This window comes from Chanos chanos, chromosome 3 (assembly GCF_902362185.1).
Source record: "Chanos chanos chromosome 3, fChaCha1.1, whole genome shotgun sequence".
NCBI lineage: Eukaryota > Metazoa > Chordata > Actinopteri > Gonorynchiformes > Chanidae > Chanos > Chanos chanos.
Window position 1 is genome coordinate 34,407,695 of NC_044497.1, and position 27,808 is coordinate 34,435,502.

Below are 27,808 nucleotides of genomic sequence, written 5' to 3' on the forward strand. Positions count from 1 at the left end.
AATCACCAATCTTTGAGAAAAATAAACCTTCAGTATGATGTTTTTGCCAAATTAGCCCATTTAACATTTTATATCTCAAACATGCCTTTTACAAAACAGATGATTTTGATCATTCCCATTGTCCTATACTGACATACAAATGATAATTATTTTCTTGATGTTGATGTGGTCACTTGTTTGTGGACGACCTCTCAGTAGTTGGAAAAGGAAGAGGAGTGAGAAAATGGGTGTTCCCTCCCCCGCTTGAAAACTCTCCCTGCCGCCCTCTAAGCGCAGTGCCAACCCAATCCTACGGGTGAGAGGAACCCTACTGAACGACCCCCCAAGACACACACATCTCTGTGACACTACACAAAAACTAGGTAAGAAACTTGTTATCGGATATGTCGCATACATCCGTGCATTCCTGAAACGGGTCTATCTGCTAAAGTGAGTTTTTGTGACGAAAATGGTTGCATTAGGACATGCCAGTGCAGCAAATGCCTTTCACGCAGCCCGTGGGATTTAAAAGCGAATTTGTAACTGTCGTGAGAACTTTTCAGTAATGTCCAGTCCAGATAACTGGGAATTTAAATAAAATCGACCTAAATGCCCTGGTGATCTCAGTGAATGTCTGATAAGGAGCATTTTAGTAATGGTTGTTCATAATTAATGTAATTATAAATGTATATCGAAATGTTCCATTGGCTAGTGAAATGCCAGTGCCTTTTCTGCAGGTCAATTTACCTCGCTCGTTTTATTCGTAATTTTCGTGTTAGTTGTCTGGGCATTCAAATTTGGGTATAGACGACACATTGGAGTAATTCAAAGTAGGTCTGACCACTTTTAAATAGTGCACATAAAGTTTTGGATTCAGTAATAGCTCTCAGATTGTGTTCAACCACTCTACCTCTACCCGCCCCTTTCAGTAATGCCATTGACGCTTTATAGTCGTTATTCATTTTGTCGTGAATAAAACGGTATTCAAACTGTCACCTGTCTCCGAGACAGAACTAAAGACATAATTGTCCACTGGTTGGACTGCCCGCAATCTCAACAAAACATCTGGGTCAAAAAAGTGTCATCAGAGAATAGCCTACGGTAAACTGCTTTGTCCTGTTCATCTAAAAATTATGATTAAGAAGAGTACATCAGTCTCAGTTGGCATAAATGCTTTGAACTGACAAAGAGTCATGAACTAGTGATAAATTATTAAGAGTAAGTGAAAGAAAACATCCGTTTATACTAAACGTTCCATCTGTAAGACCTCCACAACATTTTAGACAAACCTCCAGTATCCATCCCTCAGTATGTTGTCATGCAGGAACATGCAAATGCTAACTGCAACAGTTTAAGACAGAATCTGACATAGAAACAATCTTTAAGCTCCTATTAGGTAAATCAGTTCAGAATGTTTTTCTGTCAGTGCTCAGTGTAGCTGGGCATAACATATTTATGTGGATTGGAGGTGATGACATCCTGTACACAAGTATTCATTCATTTGATTTAAAACCATGAGGATGCACATTTGGAAAATGTATCTGTAAACTTAAATTCTAACCATGCGTTTGCTCCTGTGATCTTTAATGTGGGGCAAGCAAGCTCCAGATCACCCTCTGAACTTAACGTTAACAAAGACATCATTTTTATTTGTGCCCTGATTTTTAAAATTCAGCTGCATATTATAGTAGTATGTTGTTCTCATGTTGAAAACAGAGCTATATGGGGGAGATATGTGCTTGTAGGCATGTTTGAGCAGGTTTCTCTGTGTACGCAAGAGCTGAGAAGGTGTCTATTGAAAAAAATATAACATGTTAACAGACGGTGACTTCTGCCCTTTGCAATGACTCCACCACATGTCGAAATCTTGGCCATGTTTCTCCTGGATGTCTGTCTGGTTTCCTTCACTGGTATGATGCTAATTCCTGAATTTAGTTCTCTATGAGTAGAATACCTTTTGAGTCCCTTTGAAGTGACCCTAAAACCTATGTTTTTACATAAGGTCTTAACTCTGACTCATGTCTAGGTACATACTGTTGAGTCATACTCACCTGTTTTTGACATTTAATTACAAGCACAATGCTTTATGCCAGTACAAAGCAGTTGTGAGCACATATATCAACTTTACACTTATCTGTGATTTTTCTACTTTCCAAAAGAGGAGGAAAAAGGAAGTGAGTAAATGTGCAGATATCTGCAGATATGTTGTTCGCATTTTATTTAAGAATACACTGCAATAGGTTACACATAACCCAGCCCTAACTACAGTGCTGGATAAGCAATGTATTATAAATAACATTCACTAAACATTAAGTTTATAGAACTGTTTATACAAGACAAGAGTACTACCGTGTCAGCACTGAACTCATTTATACGTTGTCATATTCATTAGTACCATTTATAATTTGTGCATAGTGCAAAAGAATGAAAAGGGACATTTATTTCATGTTTTAGCATGAAATACAATGAATAAATGATCATTTTTATTACTCTAAAATCTAAAATCTACATCTGAACTGTAAAATCTTGACAGTTCAGATACAGACGGTTTGTTTTCTTTCATAATTATCCATAGTATTACCAATTGTGTAACAAAAAAAGCCAACAACAACAAAAAAGCACACTCACTCCTAAGCGCATGAAAAAACCATTTACTTAAAGTCTTGTTCCCTTCATTTCACTGTAGGTTAGTGTTGTTGTTGAAGTTGTGCCAAAATGAGACCTACTTTCCAAATAGGCCAGACACTGGTGCAGTTGTTAAGAATGGTTCACATTGTAAATCTTACATTTAAGCACTGATGTGACAGCACACAAGCCTGCTTCTTCAAAGTGACCTATAAATGTTCACTATCATGAACACATGAATGAAAGCTATACAGTGTGTCAATTAAGAACATTTAACTGGATCTTAACCTCATTAGAGCTTGCTGAACTAATTACCCGGCCAATATATTTTTCCACATTTAAAAATATCTCTAAAGTGTTCCTCCAAACTGGATGCAACATCTGGATCTAGACAGACAAAATTCTCTCCTAAACTGTATCACTGCACATTGTACACTATTATAGAACTATACCAAACCATCAGGATCTATTCGTGTGAAGTTGAATATGTTGATCTATATGAAATGTAGATCTTAATGTAGGACTATTTGGCACTTCATACCTGTTTCTACTGTATGACCAGAGGGTGAACAGATGGAAGTCATGAGAGGATTTTTGTCCACTTCATGTTATATGTATGTCAGAGTAGCAGTAGTTTTTCTTTTAAAAGACATAAGGTTTTATGTTAAGCATATGTTCCTATGTTGTTGTAAGCCAGCCATGTATTGCTTTATGGGTTTTTAGATATTAACGTAAGCTAATGGTCTGAACAACTCTGTGTGTGTGTGTGTGTGTGTGTGTGTATGTGTGAGGAAGATGACTGTTTTTGATACCTGTGTGTGTATGTTCCTGACAGAGAGATAGAGAGAGAGAAAGAGAATGTGTGTGTATGTCTGTGGGTAAGTGTATATGACTACAAGGTCAGAGATCTGCATTTAACACCCACATAATTTAAGGGTTTAGTCTAGGTGAAACGCCATGACTGGAATCATGCTGTTAGTAATAACACATCTCTCCCTCATTCTTTATTCCAGGTAAACACAGACTTTTACTACAGGAATTTCCGTTCTACAAACACAAAGGACTGTTGGAGCATCTCTATATTAAGCCTCTTTAGAACTATCCAATTTTTTAAAAAAATGGACAGCCGAATTCAAATGAAGTCAAAGCTCTTTAGTTACATTCTTGTACTTTATTTTGGTGCTTGCTGTGGTGGGAAGGACTGCACAGGTGTAGACTGCCCAGTTCTGCATAACTGCTTAGAGGAGGTTTTAGAGACAGGTGCATGCTGTGCCACGTGTCTGCAGTGGGGCTGCACTTGTGAGGGCTATCAGTATTATGACTGCATCAGCGCAGGTTTCAAAAACGGGAAAGTACCAGAAGGAGAGTCCTACTTTGTTGATTTTGGAAGTACAGAATGCTCTTGTCCGCAAGGCGGTGGGAAAATTGGCTGCCGCTTCATTCCGTGTCCGGAAATTCCTCTAAATTGCATCGAGACATCTCAACGTGCCGACAGTTGTTCGCAGTGCGAGAAAATTGGATGTGTCCATAGAAATCAGAAGTACCAAGCTGGTCACTCGTTTCGGTTGGATCCTTGTCAGGTCTGCCACTGCCCGAGTGATGGAGGGGAATTAATGTGCTCCCCTATACCGGGCTGTGATGTCCGGACCATCAACAAACCCATGCACACCTCTACGGAAGACCCTGTTTCGAAGAGACACCTTAATATCATTCATGGCGACAAACAAATAGCTTCCACTAATTCAGGACACAAAGATCGGCAACCAACATCTCGTAACTCCTTACCACTTTATAATGTAGGACCTACTGATTACGTAGAGAATGATTATGACTATGTATCTGAGCCCACAACTTTGAGACAAGATTTGGCTCAAGCGTCAGAACCCACAGCTGCCACAGAGCTTCATTCTGAAACTCCACTGACTCCATCAACTGACATTTCACAGAGGATCATCCGGCAGGAGCTCAGAGAGAGAACAAACACTTATAAAACAGAAATAAGAAAAGAGGAAACCTCCAGCTTTTCCACGTTGACTGATCGCGCTGTTAGGAGACTGCATCAGGGGACAACAGTAAACGCTAACCAACACAATATTCCAGAGACTCCAAGTCCTCGACAAGAATCTGGTAGTGGTCAGAAGAGACGGTACATGGAGATGGATGGAAAGAGGCACACAAAGGACGTAACACACACCTCTTTGTCGGAAAAAGAAGAGAAGCATGCTGTCCATCATTCCACCACTTTCAGTGGCCCCACATCAGCAGGGGCCGTTAAAATCTCACAAGACCATACATCTCAGGCTGCACCTGAACAGAACATCCTCCCCAAACTGGTATTCAGCTCTTCTCAGCCTCCCCCTGTGAATGTAAGAGAGGCCGAGAGTCAACCGTACAGTAGACAGCCCCAAACCCTCTTTAACTACCAGGATGAAAGGAAAGAAGAGGACAGCAGTCTTCACCCACAGTCAGAATGTGAGTAAACACTTGTTCTTGATAAGGAAGTCTTCAACATGTTTCATTACATAACAATGTAATGAAAATATGAAACAGGGTCCAAATGTCTTTTATAAGCTTTATTTTTCCTTCTCTATCAAGTGGTAAGGACTGGACTGATTCTCCTTTCTCTGGAGTAGGTATCCTTCAAAAGAATGTATTGGTTCTCTGTAAATGAATAAAATGCATTTAATACATATGTTTTATATGGCATATAGAGTGCCTTAGATTTGATTTAATTCATGTTGTATCTGTTATTCTGAGCTGTTATCCTTTTGTTTGGACAAGAATGGTGCCAGACTTTGGCTGTCATGTTCTCTGTTCGTCAAAGGAATTTTGTATCATTCTGCTTGGAATATTCCCAATAAAAACTTCAGGCAAAAATCTCAGGGTCACCTAAAGGGTAATCCCATTGTATAAACTACAGGGATTATAATTACTTTCATTCAATTAGGTTCTAGTTGAGTACATGTGCAGGATAAATGGACCAGTTAAAAAAGGCCTCTATTTGCTAAAACAGTCACAGCACCAAACTTCTCCAAAAGTCTATGTTTAAAGCAAAATGAAACACAAGCCTCACTTATATCTGTATCTGCTATGTATAGAGTCATGTCTGCATGATTAAAAAAATTACAGAGATATCTTACTTAAAATGGCTCCCTGAGAAATGCGCTTTTCCTGTTTGCATGTCCCTTCCAAAGATAAAATACTTACAGATTAAATTACCTCACTAACTCTATAGCTGATCTGATTATTGGTTCAAAGTCTTCCTCAGCTTAACCTCAGACTTGGTTTTTACACAGAGCCTCCGTGTCACAGTCATGCAGTGATCAATATTATTTCTGTCTTACGGATTATCCTCTGGGTCTAGAAGTGACTGAAATGTGTTTTGGAATTGGATGCTATGAGATGGTGGATTACATGTCTTAGAGTTGATAATGGAGGGTATAAGAAAAGCTCTCTGCTGTTTTAATTTGGCTTTTGACAGCACTGTGGGAATGAATCCATGCTATCTTCACTCAGGATCTGGACAGAGTATAATATGCCTTTAAATGAGATGTCCCAGATATAGGACTGGAGTATGCTTTGTATTATTTCTGAAAGTAATGACGCAAAACATATCAACTTATTTAGTAATCTAATACATCCTACTATTGTAGAGCTGTGTGTTTCTGATTTCTCCTGAATGACCTTGACTTATGAGTCTTTGTTCTGGTCATATTTCTACACTGTCAAGTCATATCACTGCATCAATAAGTGTTGATCACTAATGAGCTGATTCTGACCACAAGACCACCACCGGTGGGGTGTGTATGATGCACCTTCACTGGCACACAAGCTATCATATCCCATCCATGGACATTTACATTTCCTGACTTGTGCAGGATCTGTTTGAATTTCCTACGCAGAGAGTTCCCTGATACCTGCCTACCTGCTTTAAAAAGCATAATGTAAACTCCATAATGTTGTCGCTGACTGAACAGTCCATTCCAGAGACAAAGGGAGGTGGTCCTCATGACATGGTCCCTCAGCATTGGCTGACACCGCCTACACAGCAGAATCTGTGTCCAGCCTGGCTTAGTGTTATGTCATAAATGTGAATGTTTTTTTGTCAAGGCTTTCTGAAAAAGGCCATGAAAGAGTGCATTGAGGATAAACATAAAAAAAGAGTAGCTATGTAAAGCTAAATTTAACCATCGATGGGCTTATCTACTTAAATAGTGCCATAGCATACTGTAAGGGTGTTGAGACCTGTCTTGGTTTTCTGCTTGTCACACCTGGTGTCACAGAGGAATTTTTCTCTAGTGTAATACTTCCCAGACTGTACTCTAGTGATAGGTAGTCATGTGCATTCCATAGCTCAAAGCAGCCAGACATCCCCTACGGCAAAATATCACCTCTGCACTCAGTCTTAGCAGTGAAGGGTTATAATGACTGTGTCTCTCACACATGGGTCTTTACTATTCTCAAACATTGCTTAGTGTCTGTGTGAGTAAGGTCAGGCCTGAGGTAAACCTGCTTACTGGTTAAACATGGTGAACACAGTAGTGTGATGTGATCAGTAGCATATATAGTCTAAGCTTTACATGAGTATAAAATGACGCATGCTGCATTGTAGATGTTCTCAGCACACTTAGAAATAGAGAGTGACATAAAGTGAGAAGAACAGAAAGAAAAGAAAGAGAGTTAAAATGAGAGACAAAGAAGAGAGAGGAGGGAGAGAGGTGTGGTTTTGTATGTATGTTTCAGCGTGTGTGTGTGTGTGTGTGTGTGTATGTGTGTTGGTTAAACTGGTACTATCAGAAATGAGTAGTTGGGGTCACAGACTAAGGAAAAGAGTCCCTGGATGATGATGACATCCTGTAGTGCAGGAAGAATCATGACCGATAAGCTTAGTGAGTAATGCCTGTTATTGAGTCCAGATGGAGAAATGCCAGAATCTGAATCCTTTTCTCTTTGTCCCTGATACTCTTTGATGGACAGTTTCTGACATAAGGCCAAAGTCAAGGACTATATTTGAAAAACCATGAGGTGGGGAAAACTGAGCTGTAGACACATACAATGTTGAGGAGAAGCATTTAAATTTTGCAGACATAGATATGAAACATATATTTGTAGATGTTCTCGGATGTCAGATTCTGGATGATACAGTGTAAACATTAAAAACTGTTACACTCACTCCCCATTACTTACTGCTCAACATGGCTTGTTTGTGCCTAAGCAGTTGCAGTTTTTTTTTTAGTAATGTGGTGGTCTCTTTAGTAGTGTCTCTTTCTCCCCTCACTTTCTCCCTCTCCTTTGTCTGCTATGAACATGCAGCCTTTAGTTTTACCTCATTACTGCAAGACATTGGTGTTCAATCAAATCCTCAGTGACCACATGTCCCATACAACACCTGGTGAAACTGATTAGCTGACATCTTGAGCCAAGGGAGCTAACTGATTACTTTTGTGTTGTAATGCTTAAACACAGCAAAATACCTGCAGGACTTTTGGCTATGTTATGAATAGGAGTGCCACAGAGAAAGGCACCTAAGTGTTTCCATATGCAAAGAATGAGTTTGCTGCTGCTTAACAGGCACATGTACAAATTGCCTTGCCATGAGTCTTATGGGCCACGCCCTGATCGACTACCTGATTACTGTGGCTGGGCCAGTACTTATCTGTGGGATTTTCTTAGAACTCCTCCTTGTTCTGTTTGAAACAAGTGGTGATATTTGTGGTGAAACTTTCCCTGAAACTGTTCCTGCAGTTGAGGTGGTTTGTGGGAATCAAGGAACTTTCATCAAACAATGGGACTATTATTAGGAAATTTAAGCTATTTATTTCCTTTTAGCAGAAAAAAAACCAACTTTCTCAGTCCTTGCATGTTTGAGCCATTTACAGTTTCTGTTTGGTCCTCATTATTTATTAGATAGTTTTACCATCGGCATAATCTCAACATACCTATAACTGTTGTAGTATTTTATTTGAAAAGAGGAGAAGTTCTGTTTCCAGTGCTGTCAATGCAGGCTCCATTTTTGCCATAACATGGGGTGTAGTGGAGTTTCCTTTTCTGAAATACTGTCATTTAGTATTACCATAATATTATGTTTTAACATTCAAAACCGCTTTACCAATGGCAGATCTATAAAATAAAACTGGCAATATATATTCAGTTTACGCAGCCATTTTAGTGTACAACAGGAAAAATGCAAATAGGCATTTGCCTCTCCATTTTTGTGGATTATTTTTGTCATATTACCTTTAATGGATGATTGGTATCTTCACCAGGACAATAAGACTGATTTAACCAGTCTATAGACTCAGTTGTGTGTGTGTGTGTGTGTGTGTGTGTGTCTGTGTGTGTAACTGTACTCACATATTATTACTCAGCATGTATGGACATTTGAAAATGTTATCAGTGAACACAGCAAAGTAAACACATGCTCCCTTCACTTCCAGCTTTTGTCCTGGTCTCAGCAAGAGAGCATGCTGGGCACACAGTGGTTGCCATCAGTTATGATTCTGGATTAATGCTGTCCAGGAATGTAACAATGCCACATAAAGGGCATCAATGTGATAGCCAATATACTTTATGTCACAAATAGCCTGATATTGAACCGCTAATTTTACTAACTCGCTACATTACATGCAGAATCTGAAATTACACTTACTGAGTATGTCCAAAACACTCCAGGTCAAAATGCTGGAATAAAGTAATGTGATGTCTGGTTGAGTGCTGTTTAAGGGAAGTAGTAAGCACAAAAAAGGAAAATAACTCCTTGGACATCTAAATTATATCTCCTCACACATGCACACACACACACACACACACACATACATTCATTGAATTTTTCGTGTCTTCAAATGAAATGTTAATTTTCGTAACACAGGGCGTAATGTTCAAGCATTCACAACAACTACATTTTATTGCTGTTCCCAGCACTGAGCAGCAACAGGAAAAGAGAAAAGGCAAACAAATCAAAATTGCTGACAGAGAACATTTTCCTTTGTCCCTTGTCCTTTTCGTAGCAATGTAATGTTGAATTAAACAGTTTAAAATGTATGAAATGTTGACTGAACGGGCTACAGCTACTCATAAAGTTGGAAGGAAACACAGTGGACATTATGAGAAAAAAATCTTAGGCATATGATCCGATGTTTACTCGTGTGCTCAAAAACATTTTTGGAAGACATCACACAAACTGATGGAAAATACTCGAAAATTACTCAATACATGAGTAAACTTTTGGTTGTTTCCAGTGAAGATTTATAAGTTAGCTTCCTCTCTCTGACAGGAAAACAAAAAAAACATGAACAGTTCTCCAATCCATGCAGCCAAGCACATGAACCTGCCATAATGCTGCTTGCTAATGGCACATAAGGAGTCTGCTGAGCTCTGTTGCTGTTAGTCGTAGTTTTGAGATACTATGTACTCTGTCCAAAATTTCCAAACCCTGCTCCCTCATTGGTTTTGCTACTTGTTCTTTTCTCCATGGTCGGAAACCCAGAGGAAACGGCGCTTTGCAGTGAATTAAATTAGAGGGCACATGAGGGTGTGTAGCACATTTGACTCATTTCCATGTACAGCATGTTTAAAAGGATTAAAAAAAGAGTCGTATCCAACAGGGGAACTGTTCTTGTTACACACCCCAAGGCAAAAGGGGGGAAGTTTTAAGATCTGATGTAACAAACCATTTCTGATGGTGTTGATAGCACTGGCAAGAACAAGGTCAGAGGTTTGTATGAAATAAACATTGAATGATTCATTTATTTTGGAGTGCCTTGATGAATTTAGAGAAGCTGTACAACCCATCACAGTGTGTTCTGGGCAATGACCGTAAGTTATCCTCACAAACAAGAACTGAAAAGTGTTATTGTTTGAGACCCAGTCAGAATTTTTGATTAACAGTCAGTACTCAGTAGTCAGTAACAGTCAGTAATCAGTAACAGTCAACACTCCTGCTGCAAGGAGATAACACAGAAGATATTTATGTCGGGTTGCACAGTAATTATCAATATGATTTTTCATGATACCCTACATCATGTAATGAGAAAATGTTAATTTCTACTTCTTCTCAACCTCTTCTCAGATTTTGATGTCACTTCCTTCTTTACTCAGAGTGACAAATACACATTAAGATAAACTCAGAGGAGAAATTTGATGCGTATAATTACACCAAAATTCCTCCATAGTGATAAATGAGATGAGTGAGTCATTAGACACCCAAATATAGCAAATCCACTGCCACATAATTGAATGCTTTGTTAAAACATCTGATTGAAATTAAGATAGATATTCTGGGCTTATCGCAAAATCCTTACACCACAGTCTTGGGATGTGCTCATAAACAGTATTTGGAAAAACTGGGATCTTCTCGATGGCAGTCTGTAGTCAGAGTCACGGTCTATTCAGCGGTTCAGGTTCTGTGTTCTCTCATGAATGTTTAACTTGAAGGAACTTAAGGCAGTTTTGTGATACTGTCAAAGAGAGAACACTTTAGCAACCTACATGATTTTTTCCCCATAATATGTAGTTTATTTTGTGAATCAATGGTGTTAGTGTTGGTATACACTCTAATTTTGAATCTCTCCTTACTCTAATGCTGTTTTCTTGAACTACTCTAATGACAACATGAAGCCACCCCTACAGGCTCATCTTCATCTCTGAGGTGACTTTTCCAGGAGCAAATGAATAAGTAGATGTGTGATGTTTAGAAACTTAATGACACAGAATCCATACAGGTTCAAAGAGATTTTCAACACATTCTCGTCAAAGAGCTGCTTTTTCTTTACAGCGGATGTTTTAGATTTTAACCTCTCTAATTTAAGTCTCTGTAATTTCACTGGTATATAAATTATATACCCTCGCTCAGTGCTCTGAATGATATGAATCAAAATGAAAAGACCAATTGAACAGAAACTAGCATTTTAGAAATGCAGATACATCACAAAGTTTGAACTGTATAGTGTTTGCAGTGTACACATACTGTAGGAAAACAGTGGTCAGTGGCCTCAGTTGTCATGTTATCTTTATATACACTGTACCTCCCATCAGGGTGCTGATTTTTTGGCAGACAAATGGCTAACATATATTGACTTCGAAGGTCAACTTCAAATCTGATCTCTTAACCTATGACAACTCTTAACAGGCTTTCCCTTAGTACTGCCAACCGACCCCTTTTTGTTGTGTCTTTACATTGTGTGTATTCTGATTGATACTATGCTTTTTGATTCTCACTCAGTATACCTGCGAATGCCCTCCATTGATATATCTACTGGATGTATCAAAATCTGAACAACTAAAACTACATGCGCAACTGTCTGTGTGTTGAATTAATATATCATAAAGATCCTAACAAACATTTAATTACAAAGCAGGGATAGGTCACAGTTGACTGTTGTGTCAAAAAAAATGAGCCTTCCTCTTTAATTATTTTTGCCTCACATATTCTTGTGTCTAATCTTGGCATTTGTCCGTTGCTTGGTAAAAATCCATCCTGTTTGGATAAAGGGCTTTACGCGATCCTCTCCTTGATAGATCATTATCTTGTCTTGTGACTTACACAGTTTAGATATCCCTTAACTGTGTCTCTGGACAAAAAAAAGCACAAAAATATCTAGCAAGTCTAACTCTTTACAGATGTGAAGAGTTCAAACTCAGTTTAGCCATGCAATTTAAGATTGACTGAAGTTTAAGGTTATCTGAAAGGATTGCCAGTACTCATTCCATTGGGATTATTATTATTATTATTATTTTATTACATGCCTTGTTTAATCTGGCTTTCAGGATGTCAGTAAATGGTACTGAATGCCCTGAGCATAGCAGGTATTGCATGCTAAAATTCTACTGATTAGGAGGTGAGATGTAGTCAGATTGACTGGAATGGATGTATGACCTTTGCTCGTTAGTGTTGCACATGCAGCTTCCAGCATGCCCCAGGGCTCTGGGTTTATAGGACACATCAAAGAGTTTTGACCATATGGCAAAAATCAGCCTGCACCACCCAGCTAGTTCATTGGTCTTTCTTTCTTTCTTTCTTTCTTTCTTTCTTTCTTTCTTTCTTTCTTTCTTTCTTTTTCGATTTCTTACTTACTTACTCTCTCTCTCTCTCTCTCTCACACACACACACACACACACACAAACATATATACATACACACAATCCCCTTCTCCAGTTTTCATCATCTTTCCCTTGCTCTTCGTCCCCTCGTTCTCCCTCTCCTTGGCTTAAATACATTAACAGACAGGACAACCAGAATGGTCATTTGCCCTGCAGGCCTCCCTGTTACTTCAGATTCATTGTAAAATATCTTTTCTTTGTCTTACATGGGCTGCAACTGAATGTTTAAAGCTGTGTGAATCTATCCATCTGTCTGGTTTTGTTATAGATACTTGATGACAATTCAAATACCATTTATATTGTGAGGCTGTGAATGGTTTTATAAACAACTGTGCGTTAAATAGTTTTATAATGTAATATACAGGGAGCATAAACCATTACACTGTTAAAATATATAATATTTATGTAATTGTGAGACAGCATGAGTACTTACAGACTCCTGTTTCAGTCGACTGAGTCGACTGAGGTTTGTTGTTGAAAGTTTTTACAGATTGTTTATTTGTGTGTGTGTGTGTGTGTGTGTGTGTGTGTGTGTGTAGTGTCTGTTAAGGAGCTGGTGGAAATGTGTTGTGAAACTGGGGGACAGTGGGCGTCCACACATGATGAGTGCAACAGCATGGTCAATGCTAGAGAAGACCCCTTTTCCATCTGTCGGTAATAAAACGAAAATCATTTAAGCTGTTTGCATTGCTGATCTAGTTTAATACAGAGGTGGTGCAGATATGTGTTCATGCGACATGAGACTGTAATAACATTTTATAATGGACAGGTTATTTCACAATATCTTAACCATATTTTTTCTTCCCGTCAATTTATTAAGATGTGTGTGTGTGTGTCTGTGTCTATGTCTGTCTTTGTTTCTCTCTGTGTGTATATGTGTGTGTGTGCATGTGTGTGTGTGTGTGTGTGTGTGTGTGTATGAATTTCCCCACTCTAGTACTGCCCAGAGGCAGTGTTGTGTGGGTTCTCTGAGGGAGAAGCGATGTCTTGCCGGTCTGACTGCAGCCAGACAGGGCCAGGCTTGTGGGGCAGACAGCAGTGAACCCTGTGGCTCAGACTCCTACAAGGTGAGTACCTTAACCAGTTCCAGCCAGCAGATCATTTCACAAAGAAAGCCCACAAATGAGAGAGGTGATGCTGAGTTCCCCAGATAATCTAATTACCTTTATTTGATTTGGAGAGAAGCCCTCTCAGATCCTTAAAACCAGCCCAATTAGCAGGATTCCCACAGATTAGGACTGTCCAGCTTCCCTGCTAGATTTATGACTGGACATAGATGCTTTTTTTCAAAACTTTTAGAAAAATTTAAACTGATGGGAAATCACTTCCAGGATAGTGTGACATGCAATTTCAACAGGACAGAAATATGCTGTTTGTTCATCCAGATGGAGAACTATGTTTGGAGAAGAAGAATTGCTGATCTGTTCATAGACAGAGCAGTGAATAGAGCGATGGACTGATTCATTTCATATTTATACAGCTTGATAATATTTTGAAACCATTGTGTTTATCTAAATTGAAAAACAATTTAAAAAGAGAGAAATAACCGAGTTGTCATTGATTCTAAAAATATACTCCTAATATCAAGACATTTTGTATATACGTTTCCCAGAAAGTAATGACTAAATATAAAAAACTGAGCTGGTTATTGAAAATATCATACACCTACAGCATTGTTTGAGAGAGTGCTGTGAGAGGTGTGGTGTGTTTCATTTTCAAACCCTTTATCTCCCGTCACAAATGACTTCCGGAAAATTTAACCAATCAGGCACCAGGAAGTTACCTCTTCACTCTAAAGCAGCTTTATATCATTACAATTCCAAACTTTTGGTCAAATTCATTCTTTGCCTGTCGTCACTCACTTATAGTCAGTGCTGGCTAGCTCTCAATCAGGTAATAAAATGCACACCACCCTGGACTGCAGTGTTGTCTGAGCTCTTACAGATAGCTATCCACACATTTTCTTTGTGTAGAACTAGACTGAGAGAGAGAGTCCGCAGTGATTGTTCCGAAAGGTTCAAATGACTATAAGATAAACTGTTGAAAGCTGAAAACTATTGATAAATGTCAATGTTTTGATAACTGGTCCCTAAAAACTGTAACCCCACAGGAGTGCTGCGGCTGTTGCTCCCTGGGATTGCGTTTCCGTAGTGATGGGCAGCCCTGTGAGGCTCATCAGTACTTGGCCTATCCCTGTAACCATGTCTTCCTTACCTGCTGTGAGGGAGAGGGTGGACAGAACCACAGCGTGATAAAAGATAGACCTAGACAACAGCCAGTTACCCCGCCCCAGAGAGGTACAGTGCTGCAAATCTATCTGTCACTATGGCAAAGAGAGGTAAAAAGAGATCTGGAAATAATGTGGTGGTGGTGCAGTGGGTAGCGCTGTTGCCTCATAGCAAGAAAGTCTTGGGTTCAAAGTCTTGGCCAGGGTCCTTTCTATGTGGAGTTTGCATGTTCTCCCCCTATCTGCATGGGTCTCCCTCTGGGAGGTCCAGTTTGTTCCCACAGTCCAAAGACATGCAGGTTAGATGAATTGGAGACACTAAATTGCCCCTAAGTATGAATTTGTGTGTGTCTGCCCGGCGATGGACTGGGGACCTGTACAGGGTGTTTCCCTGCCCTTTGCCCTATGAGAACCCCCCCCCCCCCCCCCCTTCCCCCAATGGCTTAAAACAGACACATGAAAAGTTCTTACACCAATGCATAATTTCTCTTTGGCAAAGTGCAGGAAGCCCCCAGGCTTCAGTATTTTTTTGTCCTCCTGGTGAGAATTTGTCCTCCTGGTGAGAACTATGCAAAACTATAGTACTTACCCAAAGCCATGTGATTCGTTACTGACACCACATTAGTGTTCATAAACAGACTCATGGTTCAGACCCCAACCCCCAACCCCAGAGGTGTAGAAATGTATGCATAAATATGTTGTTTCTGTGCAGACTCATCTGTCTTCTTCATGACATGAGAAGAAAGAGTTGGGTTGTGTTGTATGGTGTGTACTCATAACCTAAGTGAATTATTTCCGCTACATCGCCACAAACACAAGTAAAGACTTGTCTGTCTGTGAAGTTTCAGACAGTCCTTTCCCTAAAGAGGCCTTCTCCATCAGCGATGATGAGGACTCTGAGAACACAGTTGGAGACCCAGAGGGAACACTGGATGTGGATGAATGCCAGGAGCATGATGGGAACTTATGTCAACATCAGTGCATCAACACCTATGGCTCCTACATGTGTGTCTGTTTCTCAGGATACGTGCTTCAGCCAGATGGGAAACACTGTGCACCAGGTAAGAGCATGTGCGTAGAGTGGGCAGTCTCTCTCTTTTAGTGTACAAATGTGTAGCTCTCAAAGAGAATGCAAGAGAGAGTGAGAGAGAGAGAGAGAAAATAAGTAAGTAAGAAAGAAAGAGAAAGTGCATGCACACACACGTGTGTGTGTATGTGTGTGTGTGTGTGTTTGTGTGCCTCCAAAGAAGTACCAGATGAGGCCAGTTTGAAAGAAAGTGTGTGTGTGTGCGTGTGCGTGTGTGTGTGTGTGCATGCGCGTTTTTGTGTGTGTGTATTTGTACGTGTGTGTGTGTGTTTCATTTCCAGTCAAATGCTATTTGTCTTCATTCTGACCCATATTGTGTTCCTATTGTAGATGGTTCCTTCCTCCATCCTCAGGCTGATCTGCTGATAATCTTTTTCTAAATACAACACACGGAATTACTTCCTGAACCCGCATGTTGTTTTGACAATCTCCGGATTATTTTAGGCATGCAGGAGAGAGGCTAGGAGACCTGAGTTGCATAAAGGCAGCATTGTATTAAACAGTGATCCTTGTCACAGTTCTGCACAGCACTGTGATATGAGCTCAAAGTACCTTTCCCATTCAGCACTCCTGTCTAGATACAGCACTTCACTTGGTTTATCTCTGAAGGTTATGCATCCTGGACATGATATTCACTCAAAATTACACCCTTTAGGTTTAAACCTTGTTTGATTTATAGTCCTGGGGTCACAAAACAAAACCTGAGAGTTTTCAAGCGTGTGGTTAACCCATAATGTTGGACTGGGTTGTGGCATTTGGCAGAATGGCATTTAAAGCCATTTCTAGGAATGTTATGTAGGCCTACTGAACTCTCTCACCACAGGTTAGCATCCACACACCACAGCAAGCGTCAGATTCTGATGAGATGATAAGTAATGCAATTAGAGTATGCTACCTTCTGAGATGTACTTGGAAACGTGTAGTCTGTCAGTTTAACTCAAGTCTGGAAAAGTTTTTTTTACTGACTACAACATATTGTATTGTAGCTACACCATCTGGCTCACTCTCAACAAGCCTGTGCAAGAATGCACTGCAAGTCACCTTTACAGAAAATTACAGTCTGTGGATCATTCGCTGGAGCACTAATGAAAAAAGGCGACTTTTTCTTTCGCCCTTTCTCTGTTTACCTCGCACATGGACGTGCCTTTCATCTGCAACCAGTCTTATGTATGATGATAACACACAGTTCCATATGTCTCCTTCCTGCTGGCTGAGACAACAGGAGTATTTTATTTGGTGTATAATTAGTGTTTTCTCTTTATCTGACTGATGTGTGTGTGTGTGTGTGTGTGTGTGTGTGTGTGTGTGTGTGTGTGTGTCTCAACAGAAACTCCTGATGATGAAAACAGACTGAAAGAACATGATTTGCCTGCTATTGGTCCCACAGCTACCCCTTTGCCCAGCACTCAAACACCTCTCCATCAAGACCCATGTGAGGGTAAACACCTCTCCTCTCTTCTGTTTACAGAAACTGCTCTAAAATCCCCAAACTGCTCGCAGCTCGGATCCAGAAACTCGTAAAGACGTCTTCAAACGTTATGAGGCGTTGAAAGGTGGTCACAGAACACACTGTTTTTGGCATCACTATTCCTGGGACACCAATGACCTTCAGATATTTATGTGACCTTGACTAACAGACCTGAGTCAACTAACTGGGGATTTGATGAAAGTGGAGTTACGTATATTAGTGCTGGCCTAAGCTGAAAACAGGAACAATGCATATTTGCAAAAATGCATTTTGGTGTCCTTCTTTGGTCTATATTTAATGTTAACTCTGTGTTTAAGAACATTATCTGTTATTGGGCTACAACCGTATTTCAATGTCAGAACTGATCAGAGCGGGCTTGCTCTCCACATATAGTTTTGATTGACCATAAACTTCAGCTCCACCCAGTAGCACTGCCAGATGCAAAACCTCATGTTGAAACAGATTATTTACATTAACCAAAGTCTGGCTCTCCCAGTTATGGCTTTCATTGGTTTTCATTTAGCATTGGTTCGTCATATCTGCATGTTTTTGTGGTTTGTTTGTTTGTCTTTGGGTTGTTTTTGTTAGTGTGTAGGCCTATGTGTGTTTGTGTGTGAGAGAGTGTGTGTTATTTTTGAGATGGGAGATGTGTTTTTGAAAGAGAGGGAGTGATTGTTATTACTGTAAGCACTGGTCGTTGGTGAAGTGTATGATCAGTTTTAGCTTACAGTTCTTAAACTGCAGGAAAATCTTCCTGTTGGTTTAGCTTGTTCAGTTTTGGGTGTGGTGACCTGTATAGAATCCCAGTGATGGAAATACTCTATCACAGGTCAGAGGTCAAAGGGAAAATGGAAATGAGATGACGGGAATTCCGTAAATCAATCAAATTTTATCTCTCATGCACAGGACACGAGGTTCGTTTTTTCTTTATGAGTGTTGTTGGTATGCCAACTGTTATCCTTCTCTTCTCCTGGGGGCAGGAAATGGCCCCTGCAAGCATCGCTGCACCCCTGTGGACGGGCAGCCCCACTGTTCCTGTTACCATGGGTTCTCACTGATGGCAGATGGACACTCGTGTGACGGTAACAAGGGATACAATTCACTATGGGCTATATCTCAGTATTTAAATTGAAATTTATCTTTTAACTGAAAAGCTTTGTCACATGTAACACTGTGTAAATACCTCAACATTTGTTCATTTATACTGAATATATCCTGAGATTCTTGTGGGTCTCGGAAAGCTGGACCACACACACACACACACAGACACACACACACTGAAACAGAGGGGTAAAGCTTTGTGGAATGTAAAAGCTTCATGAAAATTCCTCTGCAGATTCCTAGTGTCACTCACCTCAGTAATTTGCACTGTAGCGCGATGATAGACAAGTTCACAGAGACACAGGCACCCACAATGGGTGCTACAATTCAGCTGAAACGTTTTCTGCTTTACATTTAAATCCAGTTTAAAAACTTCAATTCAAAAGTCAAATTGCACTCTTATAAATTATGATGTTTGTCTTATATCAAACAAAGGTCATTGTGTGTTTTAAGATTATCTTGAATTTAAAAATAAATATGTATTGAGCTTAGGTGTTAAATTCACTGAGTAGCAACATTACAGGAGTATAAAATCAGCTCCATTCTCAACAAATCTTTTATTGCTTGCAGCACATGAGACAATGGTTCTGCTGTTTTCTGTGCCTCTGTCGAGTAGAAATCCTTTTTTTTTTTTCATCTCCTGGCTGTTTGTTACTGAATGACTGGAAGAATTACAGAGTACATTAGGGGCTTTATTAAACATTAGGGTTTTCTGAACTGATCCCTGCAGGGCCTGCGTGTGTATGAAGCTTTTTGTTGTAACTCAGTAGTTCTCTACATCATTACAGGTATTGATTTAAAGTAATATCACCTGATTCCCTAAGCCTCCCACCCAAATACTCACCATCCCTCTCCCTTTCTCTCTCCCTCTCCCTCTCCTCCTCTCCCTCCCTCCCTCCCTCTCTCTCTCTCTCTCTCTCTCTCTCTCTCTATCTATCTATCTCTCTATCTCTCACTCCATCTCTCTCTCTCTCAGACATTGATGAGTGTCTGACTGATACTCACACATGCCAGATGAATGAGAGATGTGTCAACACATTTGGAGATTTTGTTTGTGAGACACAGATTGTCTGTCCTGCAGGATACCAGTTGAACAACAACATCTGTGAAGGTAGATGCTCTACTGGATGATTACAATCCACCGAAAACTATCTCATGTAATACTTTATGGGGCAGCCATAATGTATTATAACAAATATTATGAGTGGATACTGGTCCTTAATGGTGGAGAGTAGCACTTAAGTGTTTTGTGTCATTTTGTGAGACTTATGCAGAATGAATCCCCAGAAAGACTCAGAGAGAACTCGGGTGTATAAACTTTGATAAAGTGCAGTGACTCCAAACTACTGAAGATTTAGGTCATTGCCAATCCCTACTGTGATTACTTACTAACTGCTAACTGGTTGCAGTGGAAAGATTTGTGTACCTGCTTTAGACATTATCGCAGTGTATCTCTCTGAGTCTTTTGAATTCCTTTAGATCATGCTATACTTTGGATAATGTGGAAGAAAATCTGTTATTTTTTTCATGAGACCCATAAAAGGCTCTCAGAGAAGCTTTTTCCCCTTAAATACTCCTGATGAATAAACAGGCTATTCTTTCATCCACAGTCCAGCTGTGTACTGTATCCTCAGTTAGACAGGGCAAGTGTTTATGGATGGCTGGCATTCAGAAAACAAAAATATGCACAATTTCTCACTGTTGCCAAGCCTTACCATTTGGCAGACTACAACATGCTTAGTAAAGCGGCTATTGTGGTGTGAGATGGGAGCATTGTATAATACCATGTTTACTGCGGAGAGAAATTTGCATTAAGAAGGTTTAGGGAAAAGCCCGGATGCGGCGTGAACAAATTCACTGCTACTGAGTACACATAGTTCTATTCAAACAGACATGAGTCACAGTGGGTTATTGGTTAAAAGGTAAAAAAAATAATAATAGAAGGGTAGTGTGTTGAATATGAAACAAATCAGATTATTGGTATAGTATGTGAAACAGATCTAGCTAGTTCTTCATTCTTTTCCCTGCACCTCTTTACCTCTCCCTCTCTCTCCCTCTCTCTCTCTCTCTCTCCCTCTCTCTCTCTCTCTCTCTCTCTCTCCCTCTGTCTCAGTAGATCTTGATAAACACAAAGATAGTTGTTATTATTCTGTATTGCAAGCTGAGCAGGCTCCACAGTAACAAATGCCTGAGAGAGATTTGAGTGGCTCAGAGTTCCATTTATGGCAAATCAGATCTCTCCAGAGTTACAGAATCAGCATGTGCTGGCAACTGAGAAATCGCCCAATGGGTGAGTGCACTTATTTTAAGAACAATGCTGAACAATGCATTGTCAGCTTGGCTCTCAGAACAAACTAGACAAAAAATGTAATTTTTGGTGAATGAAAGAGAAAGGAGAGACAGGCAGAGAAAACAGAGTATTTCCTGTACAGGTATAAAGCCAATTAGAAAATACATCATTGTTACAACAGAAGCATTTTTTTTCTTTTTCCTTCTGTGTGTCGGTAAGAAACAAGAAGTATTTATATACTAATTGGCAGTGGGGTGGTTTGTTACAATTATCATTGTGTCACAGTGCCTCCAAGTGGTCTGAATGGGTATTACATCTTAATGAGCAAGATTGTGCACAGTTCCATGACAAGATGAAAAATGTGATCTTACCATGGAGCATGTAACTACAGCTCCCCAAACCATGAACTGGTTTGTCAAAGCATTATTACATATTGTAATTCATTTTTCAGTTTTCCTTATTTTATTTCTCCACAGATATTAATGAATGTTCCCTGGGTACTCACAACTGTGGGATGAATTTTGAATGCCACAACATAGTTGGGTCGTTCAGCTGCAGACCCAAACCAAGATGTTCTGCTGGTTTCACTCAGGACATGCAAGGACACTGTGTTGGTAAGAGAGACTACAGGGCCTCAGATCCTGATTTCTAACTGTGAAATATGTATGCGTACTGCCCAGCCAATTGGAGATGTTTAGTGGCTGGTAAAACAAAGTCCAACCTGACTTTTAGTTTCAAGGGCCTGAGTTGTGTACTCTTGGAAACAGCCTAAAATCACACCCACCTCAGAACCCCTCTTCAAGAACTATCAGCCAGTAGCATCAGTTTTTCCTGGATGTACAGGAAATTTTTTTTTTTTATTGTGCAGTTTGACTAAACAAGGCCCTACATGGGTATCGCTATGATGTTTTTGGTACAGTGAGGGCAAACAAACAGTGTGGGACAATACCACACAGGTAGTAGGATTAAAGCATACTGGCAGAGGGCTGTTGCCGCAGAGATGAGAACGGAACTCTTCTCCCCAATGTTCTAAGGTTCTGGAATTCTACCTCAGGGCAGAGGTGGCTGGGGCGTGTTACGGCAGCCAGGAAAAGGATTCATTTTACAAAATTTGTGGAATAAATCAAACATGGTACATGCGACAATTATAACAGGAAGCCCAAAGGTTATGATATCGGTTTTTTGTTTTGTCTCTGATAAGATGCTGAACATAAAGTATCTGTTCTCTTATGTGTCTTTTGTGTGCTCCTTTAATGTCTCCAGATATTGATGAATGCAGAACCATAGCCCAGCCTTGCAGTCCAGGTTTCAACTGCATCAACACTGTGGGCTCCTACACCTGTCAGCGTAAAATAATTATATGTAGCCGAGGCTATCACGCCAGCCCAGATGGATCTAGATGTATAGGTACACTCCTAACTATTATGAATGTCTGCTGACTTTTATGTACTCCAGAAGCATGTTGTTATAATATCTGTTGAGGGAAAGTGCCGATACAAAATTCATGGAGAGTTTGTTTCATTAATAAAACAAGAATGGGTCAAAATATTGTATATAGTGACACTGCATTTTAATATCACCCATTTAGTATAGCCCAGCTGTGTCATTTGTTGTATCATTTTTTGTCAAAATCTTTAAGATCAACATGCTCAACTGAACAGAACTTGGCAACATGTTCATGAATAGTGTTGTTTCTTAACTCTATTTCTGGGGACCCACCAGATAAAATGCTGTTTTCTCTGCCAAAAACTGTTGCAACTGGTTCACATTACCAAAGATTTTGCTGTTTTGTGAACAAGTTGGGTCAGATATGTTAGGGCCCTTACAATTCGGTGGCATCTCAGGACTATTCTCTAGATCCTGTGACATTTCTGACAATCCTTTGTTACTCTGAAAGCTTTTCTGAGTGATGTCTCTCTGTGCCCAGATATTGACGAGTGTCAAACATCTGTCCATCGGTGTGGAGAGGGACAGATTTGCCACAACTTACCTGGTACTTACCGTTGTGACTGCCATGCTGGGTACCAGTATGATTCCTACCGAAGGATGTGTGTGGGTATGTGACACACTACACGTAAGCTGAAGACTGTACACATAAATGATACTACTGGCAATGATCTAGGCGTGAGTTTTCTGCAGGTAGTCGTTAGAAACAAATTAACAATGTTAACTTATTGAATGTATTATCACTTCTCTCACGATCTGATTTATTACAACAGATGTTGAAATGGATGCAGAACAAGAAAAAACATGATAAAATGAATTAATCAAATATGTTCAAGTACATTTGCAAGACATTTTAATTGCCACTGTGTGTTATGCGCCCCTTTGCCGATAACCAACATTTCAGCAGTTAGAATATTTCTCAAGCTTATTCGGTACGTGACTGTAATATACAAACACAATCAAAAGCCTAAGATTTATCTCCACAAAGAGTTTCCTGATATCATGTGCATCTGAACTGCCATTGTCTTCTGACAGGGAGGAGACATACTGAAAGTATATGGAATAACCTTGTTAACATCTTTATCAAAATCAGTAAGACTTAAAAATGATTATTTAGCTTATCTCATTGTCTATTCAGATCCACTGGTCTGCAGAGGACAGAGTACTGATTCACTTTGTTGTGACTCAAAAACAGGAAAACAGCCATGTGTTTAGACTGTGTGAATTTGCCTCTCAGCCCCCCTGAACCTGGTGTAATAGTTCCTTTATGCTTCATTCTCACAGATGTGAACGAGTGCTGGCGATATCCGGGCAGGCTGTGTGCCCAAACGTGTGAGAACACTCCCGGCTCTTATCAGTGTTCCTGCACCACTGGCTTCACCCTATCCAGCGATGGCAAGAACTGTGAAGGTACGCAGATAAGAAGACAAAGTGTGTTTATCATGGGTTTAAGAAATATATAGTGCCTAGTTTTTCTTCCTCAGGCTCTTAAACATCACAGTCACTCTCAGCTATGGAATGCAAAGTTGTTTGTGTTTGCTTTTGTAAGGCACCAGCTCAGCATTCCAGTTTGGAATACAGAGATATTGGCGCTTTCTGAATGGGCAATATTTGAATGCCTAGCATGGTGACACTGGTTCCTGGGCGGTGATGCGTGTCCTAAGGAGGTTTAGAAAAATTCCAGCTGTGCTACTGATGCAGTAGCAGAATGAGTTGAAGAGATTTATGTAAGAGAGAATGATAGTGATGGTAAACAGTGGGAGGAGAGAGGAACTCAGGGGAACAGAATTCTGGGGTAGGATGTAGCATTGTGGATATAAAGAGGCAGATGCTAAGGCCTACTGTTGAGGAGATGGAGAAGAAGGAGGGGAGCAAATGATTAACACGAGGGCCAATGAGAAATGAGGCTGTATGTGGTGTTTTTTAGGAGGAATCTCAAGTATGGTTTTTCTCCATACCATAATCTTTGAATGTCCTCTTCATTCATTATTGTACTGCCTGTTGCTCAAACTGGCTAAACAACACTGCTTTGAATTACTAATGCATGGATCACTTTTACCTTACAGATGTCAACGAGTGCAACGGTCAACCTTGCAGTCAAGAATGTGCTAATATCTATGGCTCATACCAGTGTTACTGCACACAGGGCTACTACCTGAGGGAGGATGGGCACACCTGTGGAGGTGAAACTGAGTTGTTCTAACCAACTGATTTATATTAATAAAATTCACTTTAAATTAATTTATAGAAACTATACTGATGCATAGGACATCAAAAAAAAATTTTTTTTGTTCTGGCTGTCCACTGCTAAACATAGCTTTTCACCCCATATCCCCATATCACCTCAAAGTGATTTCAAATGACGATAAAGAAAATAGCCTATTTAAGATGTCAGTTGTTCTTTCTCTTACAGAGTACCTTTCTCTATAACTAGTATGTTATGCTAGTTACTGAAGCTCCTCTCAGTAGTCACACTTTATGAATATCAGTATTTATAAGTTCTGGGTTTTTATTTATTTATTTATTTATTTATTTATTTATAGACATAGATGAGTGTTCACAGAGCATTGGAAATCTGTGTGCCTTCAAGTGTGTGAATGTCCCGGGCAGTTACCAGTGTGCCTGTCCAGACCACGGTTATTCTATAGCCCCCAACGGACGATCCTGTCGAGGTGAGATCACTTTTACTCATCCAGAAAAAGTGCTCTAAGACCTCTGAGACATCCAGTGGCAGCTGACATACAGAAACTTGAAGCTATTCTGGGGTGCCACCAGGTGACTTTAAAAAAATGAAGTAAATGAGTGTTTCAGATGAAGGAATATCAATATGGTCTGTTGGGCTCTTACAAACGAAATATTGCTCATATTTTGAGGAAAGCTTCATGTTTACATTAATGATCTGTTTTTAACAATGATGCCGAATGATCAAATTTAGAGAGAAAACATACAATATAATTTCTTTAAAATACTTCAATGCATTTTGAGAATATACATGTTGTTCAAAAAAAGACTGTTTCCCAGGGAGAAAATACATAACCTGCCACCTAATCCACGTTATAAATGAAATCATGGGGTTCATGAGGTGATCATGGGCTTTTAAAGTTTTTTAATTAGTGTCATATAGTGTTGTACCTGCTTCCTGCTAACTCTTGGTTCATTCACCCCAAGTCTTCCTGATCACTAACCTCACCTGTGACTCTTTGTCTAATTACCCTGGCTAGTACATATTGAGCCTTATTCCTAGCAGTACTTTGTTAGGCATTGGGTGTTCCAGTGTAATTTAACAAGGCTTTGTTTCTGTATTCCTGTGTCCTGTATATGATTTTGATCTGGTTTATTGGACTCCTCAATCTGCTTATCAATTTGGACTTGGAAACTGTCTGTATTAGATGATCTGTTTTAAAACAACATTTACCTATTATATCAACTTCATTGTTTGGATTTTGACTTAGACTTGTTTGTTAATTCCTGTTTAACCCTTTATCTCCACACATGGATTCACAAGCTGTCTCATTACATTTAGAGGCTTATCATATCTGCTACTACTCTCTGTTACAGATATAGATGAATGTGCTATGGGTGCCCATAACTGCTCTGGAACAGACACCTGTTACAACATTAACGGAGGGTTCCGCTGCCTCTCCTTCACCTGTCCACAGAACTACCGTAGAGTGTCCGACACGTATGACACCAGTCAAATCATCAATTTAACCATTATCACTCTTTTCATGGCTCCTAAGTGGAATTATACATATGTATTCCAGTGTAATTCAGAGGACAATCTTAAATATATCAGTCTTAAGTATATCAGTTTTTAATTTCTTTTGCTATTTGAAATGGCAAATCATTGTGATGACTATCAAATATCCTTCCCCTTTTAGACGATGTGAACGTATCAGCTGTCCAAACTTCATTGACTGCCAGAACACCCCTCTGAGAATCTCCTACTACCAGTTAAGCTTCCAGACCAACATCATCGTGCCTGCTCTGATCTTCCGCATCGGACCTTCTCCGGCATTCTCTGGGGACAATGTCATCGTCAGCATTACCAAAGGCAACGAGGAGAACTATTTCAGCACGCGTAAACTTAATGCTTACACAGGTGCAGTCTATCTTCACCGTCAGGTGCGAGAACCCCGAGACTTCATCATTGACGTGGAGATGAAACTGTGGAGACAGGGCACCTTTACTACCTTCTTAGCCAAAATTTACGTCTTCATCACAGCCAACATGTCCTAGGACCATTTCTCTACACGTTTCATATCCAGCAACAAGCTTTAGTGACACAGGATTTCAGTGACTGGGGTCCTCAGTTACTTTTAAAAAAAAATCTGCACTGCATTTTACTAGCATTCTAGACGTTTTTCAACCTTGCACAAAGAGCAATCAATCAATTGAATCATGCTTTGTGGTTCTACGTTACAAGCCAGATGTCAGACACATTCCAAGATTGCATTCAGAAAAAGATCAGCCATTACATTAGGATTAGGATGGTTCTGCAGTCGAATTTCTGCTTAAATTTACTAATAATCCTCGTAAAAGAAAAATTAAATAAATAAGTAATATGGCCCATTCAGACTGAAGATAAATATTAGTGACTGTAGTAATGTTTGACCTTGAGTAGTTTAAATAGTTAAACTCCTGGCCTTCAGTCAGTCTCCAAATCATAAAAAAAATAAATGTATCATGTTTGGAATCTAAAGTCTTTAAGTTACTGTTGTCTGAATGTTTAATGTCAAGATTCTTTAGATGCCTACTAGAACAGCAAACACTGAATTGTTTTAATTTTTCTTCTTGCCATAAGTCTACATGGACTTTTATGTCATACAAACCATAACAAATGCACAGTCTCACTCAGTGGTTGATTTGCCCTGCAAAATGACATGTTTGTTTCCAGAGAGATATGTGTATGACTTCTCTGGGCAAGCCGATTTTCTTAACTCAACTGATTTAACTTAAAAGCATTTATAAAATTCAGCTCCCCTCAAAGCTTTATGGGTAGAGGTTGACTTTATGTGTTCATTATTAAGACCACAGCTAAGTACTTAATAGCATATGATTTACCAAAAAGTGTTCAAATACCCCATTCTACAGTGTCTTTAGGAAATATTAATGATGTAATCTGTCTTTGTGTTGTTGTAACACATGAAAAAAATATCAGACATATGCATAGTATCAAAGTAATATCAGGTAAATGATTTGATGTTCTTACAACAACCCATAATTATAGCTTTACAAATTTGACAGCTGTAACCTGAAGCATAACCAAAACACTATTTAACATCGCAAATGACCCTATATTTAATATGTACTGTAACTATATTTCAGATTTCAAGTGATGATGACTGGATGTATAAAGTTTTGAGCTATTTTTCATATGCTCTTGAGAACATGATTTTTGTAGTAAAAAAAATAAAGAATTTTAAACAATGTTGGCTTTAATGTCAAATGTGTCAAAAACAGAGAACATTGCACTCATCTGTACAT

The 27,808-nt window shown here is 39.5% G+C and overlaps 2 protein-coding genes across 2 annotated transcripts in view; one reads left to right on the forward strand and one right to left on the reverse strand.

The window, feature by feature from the left end:
* nup210 (nucleoporin 210) overlaps positions 1-2,194 on the reverse strand; it is a 31,506-nt gene extending 29,312 nt beyond the window's left edge. The window contains exon 1 of the mRNA XM_030767780.1: positions 2,076-2,194. Within this exon, the coding sequence (XP_030623640.1) occupies positions 2,076-2,194 (119 nt within the window). The remainder of the gene's footprint in view (positions 1-2,075) is intronic.
* On the forward strand, positions 298-27,710 carry LOC115806552 (fibulin-2). The gene is made up of 17 exons (XM_030767334.1): positions 298-362; positions 3,618-5,076; positions 13,242-13,356; positions 13,640-13,769; positions 14,813-14,999; positions 15,772-15,990; positions 17,344-17,454; positions 18,465-18,566; positions 19,562-19,696; positions 21,352-21,489; positions 22,139-22,282; positions 22,803-22,931; positions 23,606-23,731; positions 24,388-24,504; positions 24,865-24,993; positions 25,880-26,003; positions 26,203-27,710. Exons 2-17 carry the CDS (start codon positions 3,723-3,725, stop codon positions 26,558-26,560), a joined length of 3,618 nt encoding a protein of 1,205 aa, XP_030623194.1. The 5' UTR covers positions 298-362; positions 3,618-3,722; the 3' UTR covers positions 26,561-27,710.
* The last annotated feature ends 98 nt before the right edge of the window (positions 27,711-27,808 follow it).

Excerpts from the sequence above, each read along its gene's own strand:
- LOC115806552 (XM_030767334.1), top strand. The coding sequence starts at position 3,723 with ATGGACAGCCGAATTCAAATGAAGTCAAAGCTCTTTAGTTACATTCTT. Across the intron at positions 23,732-24,387 it reads CGATGGCAAGAACTGTGAAG|ATGTCAACGAGTGCAACGGT; the intron begins GTACGCAGATAA and ends TTTACCTTACAG. Across the intron at positions 24,505-24,864 it reads GGATGGGCACACCTGTGGAG|ACATAGATGAGTGTTCACAG; the intron begins GTGAAACTGAGT and ends ATTTATTTATAG.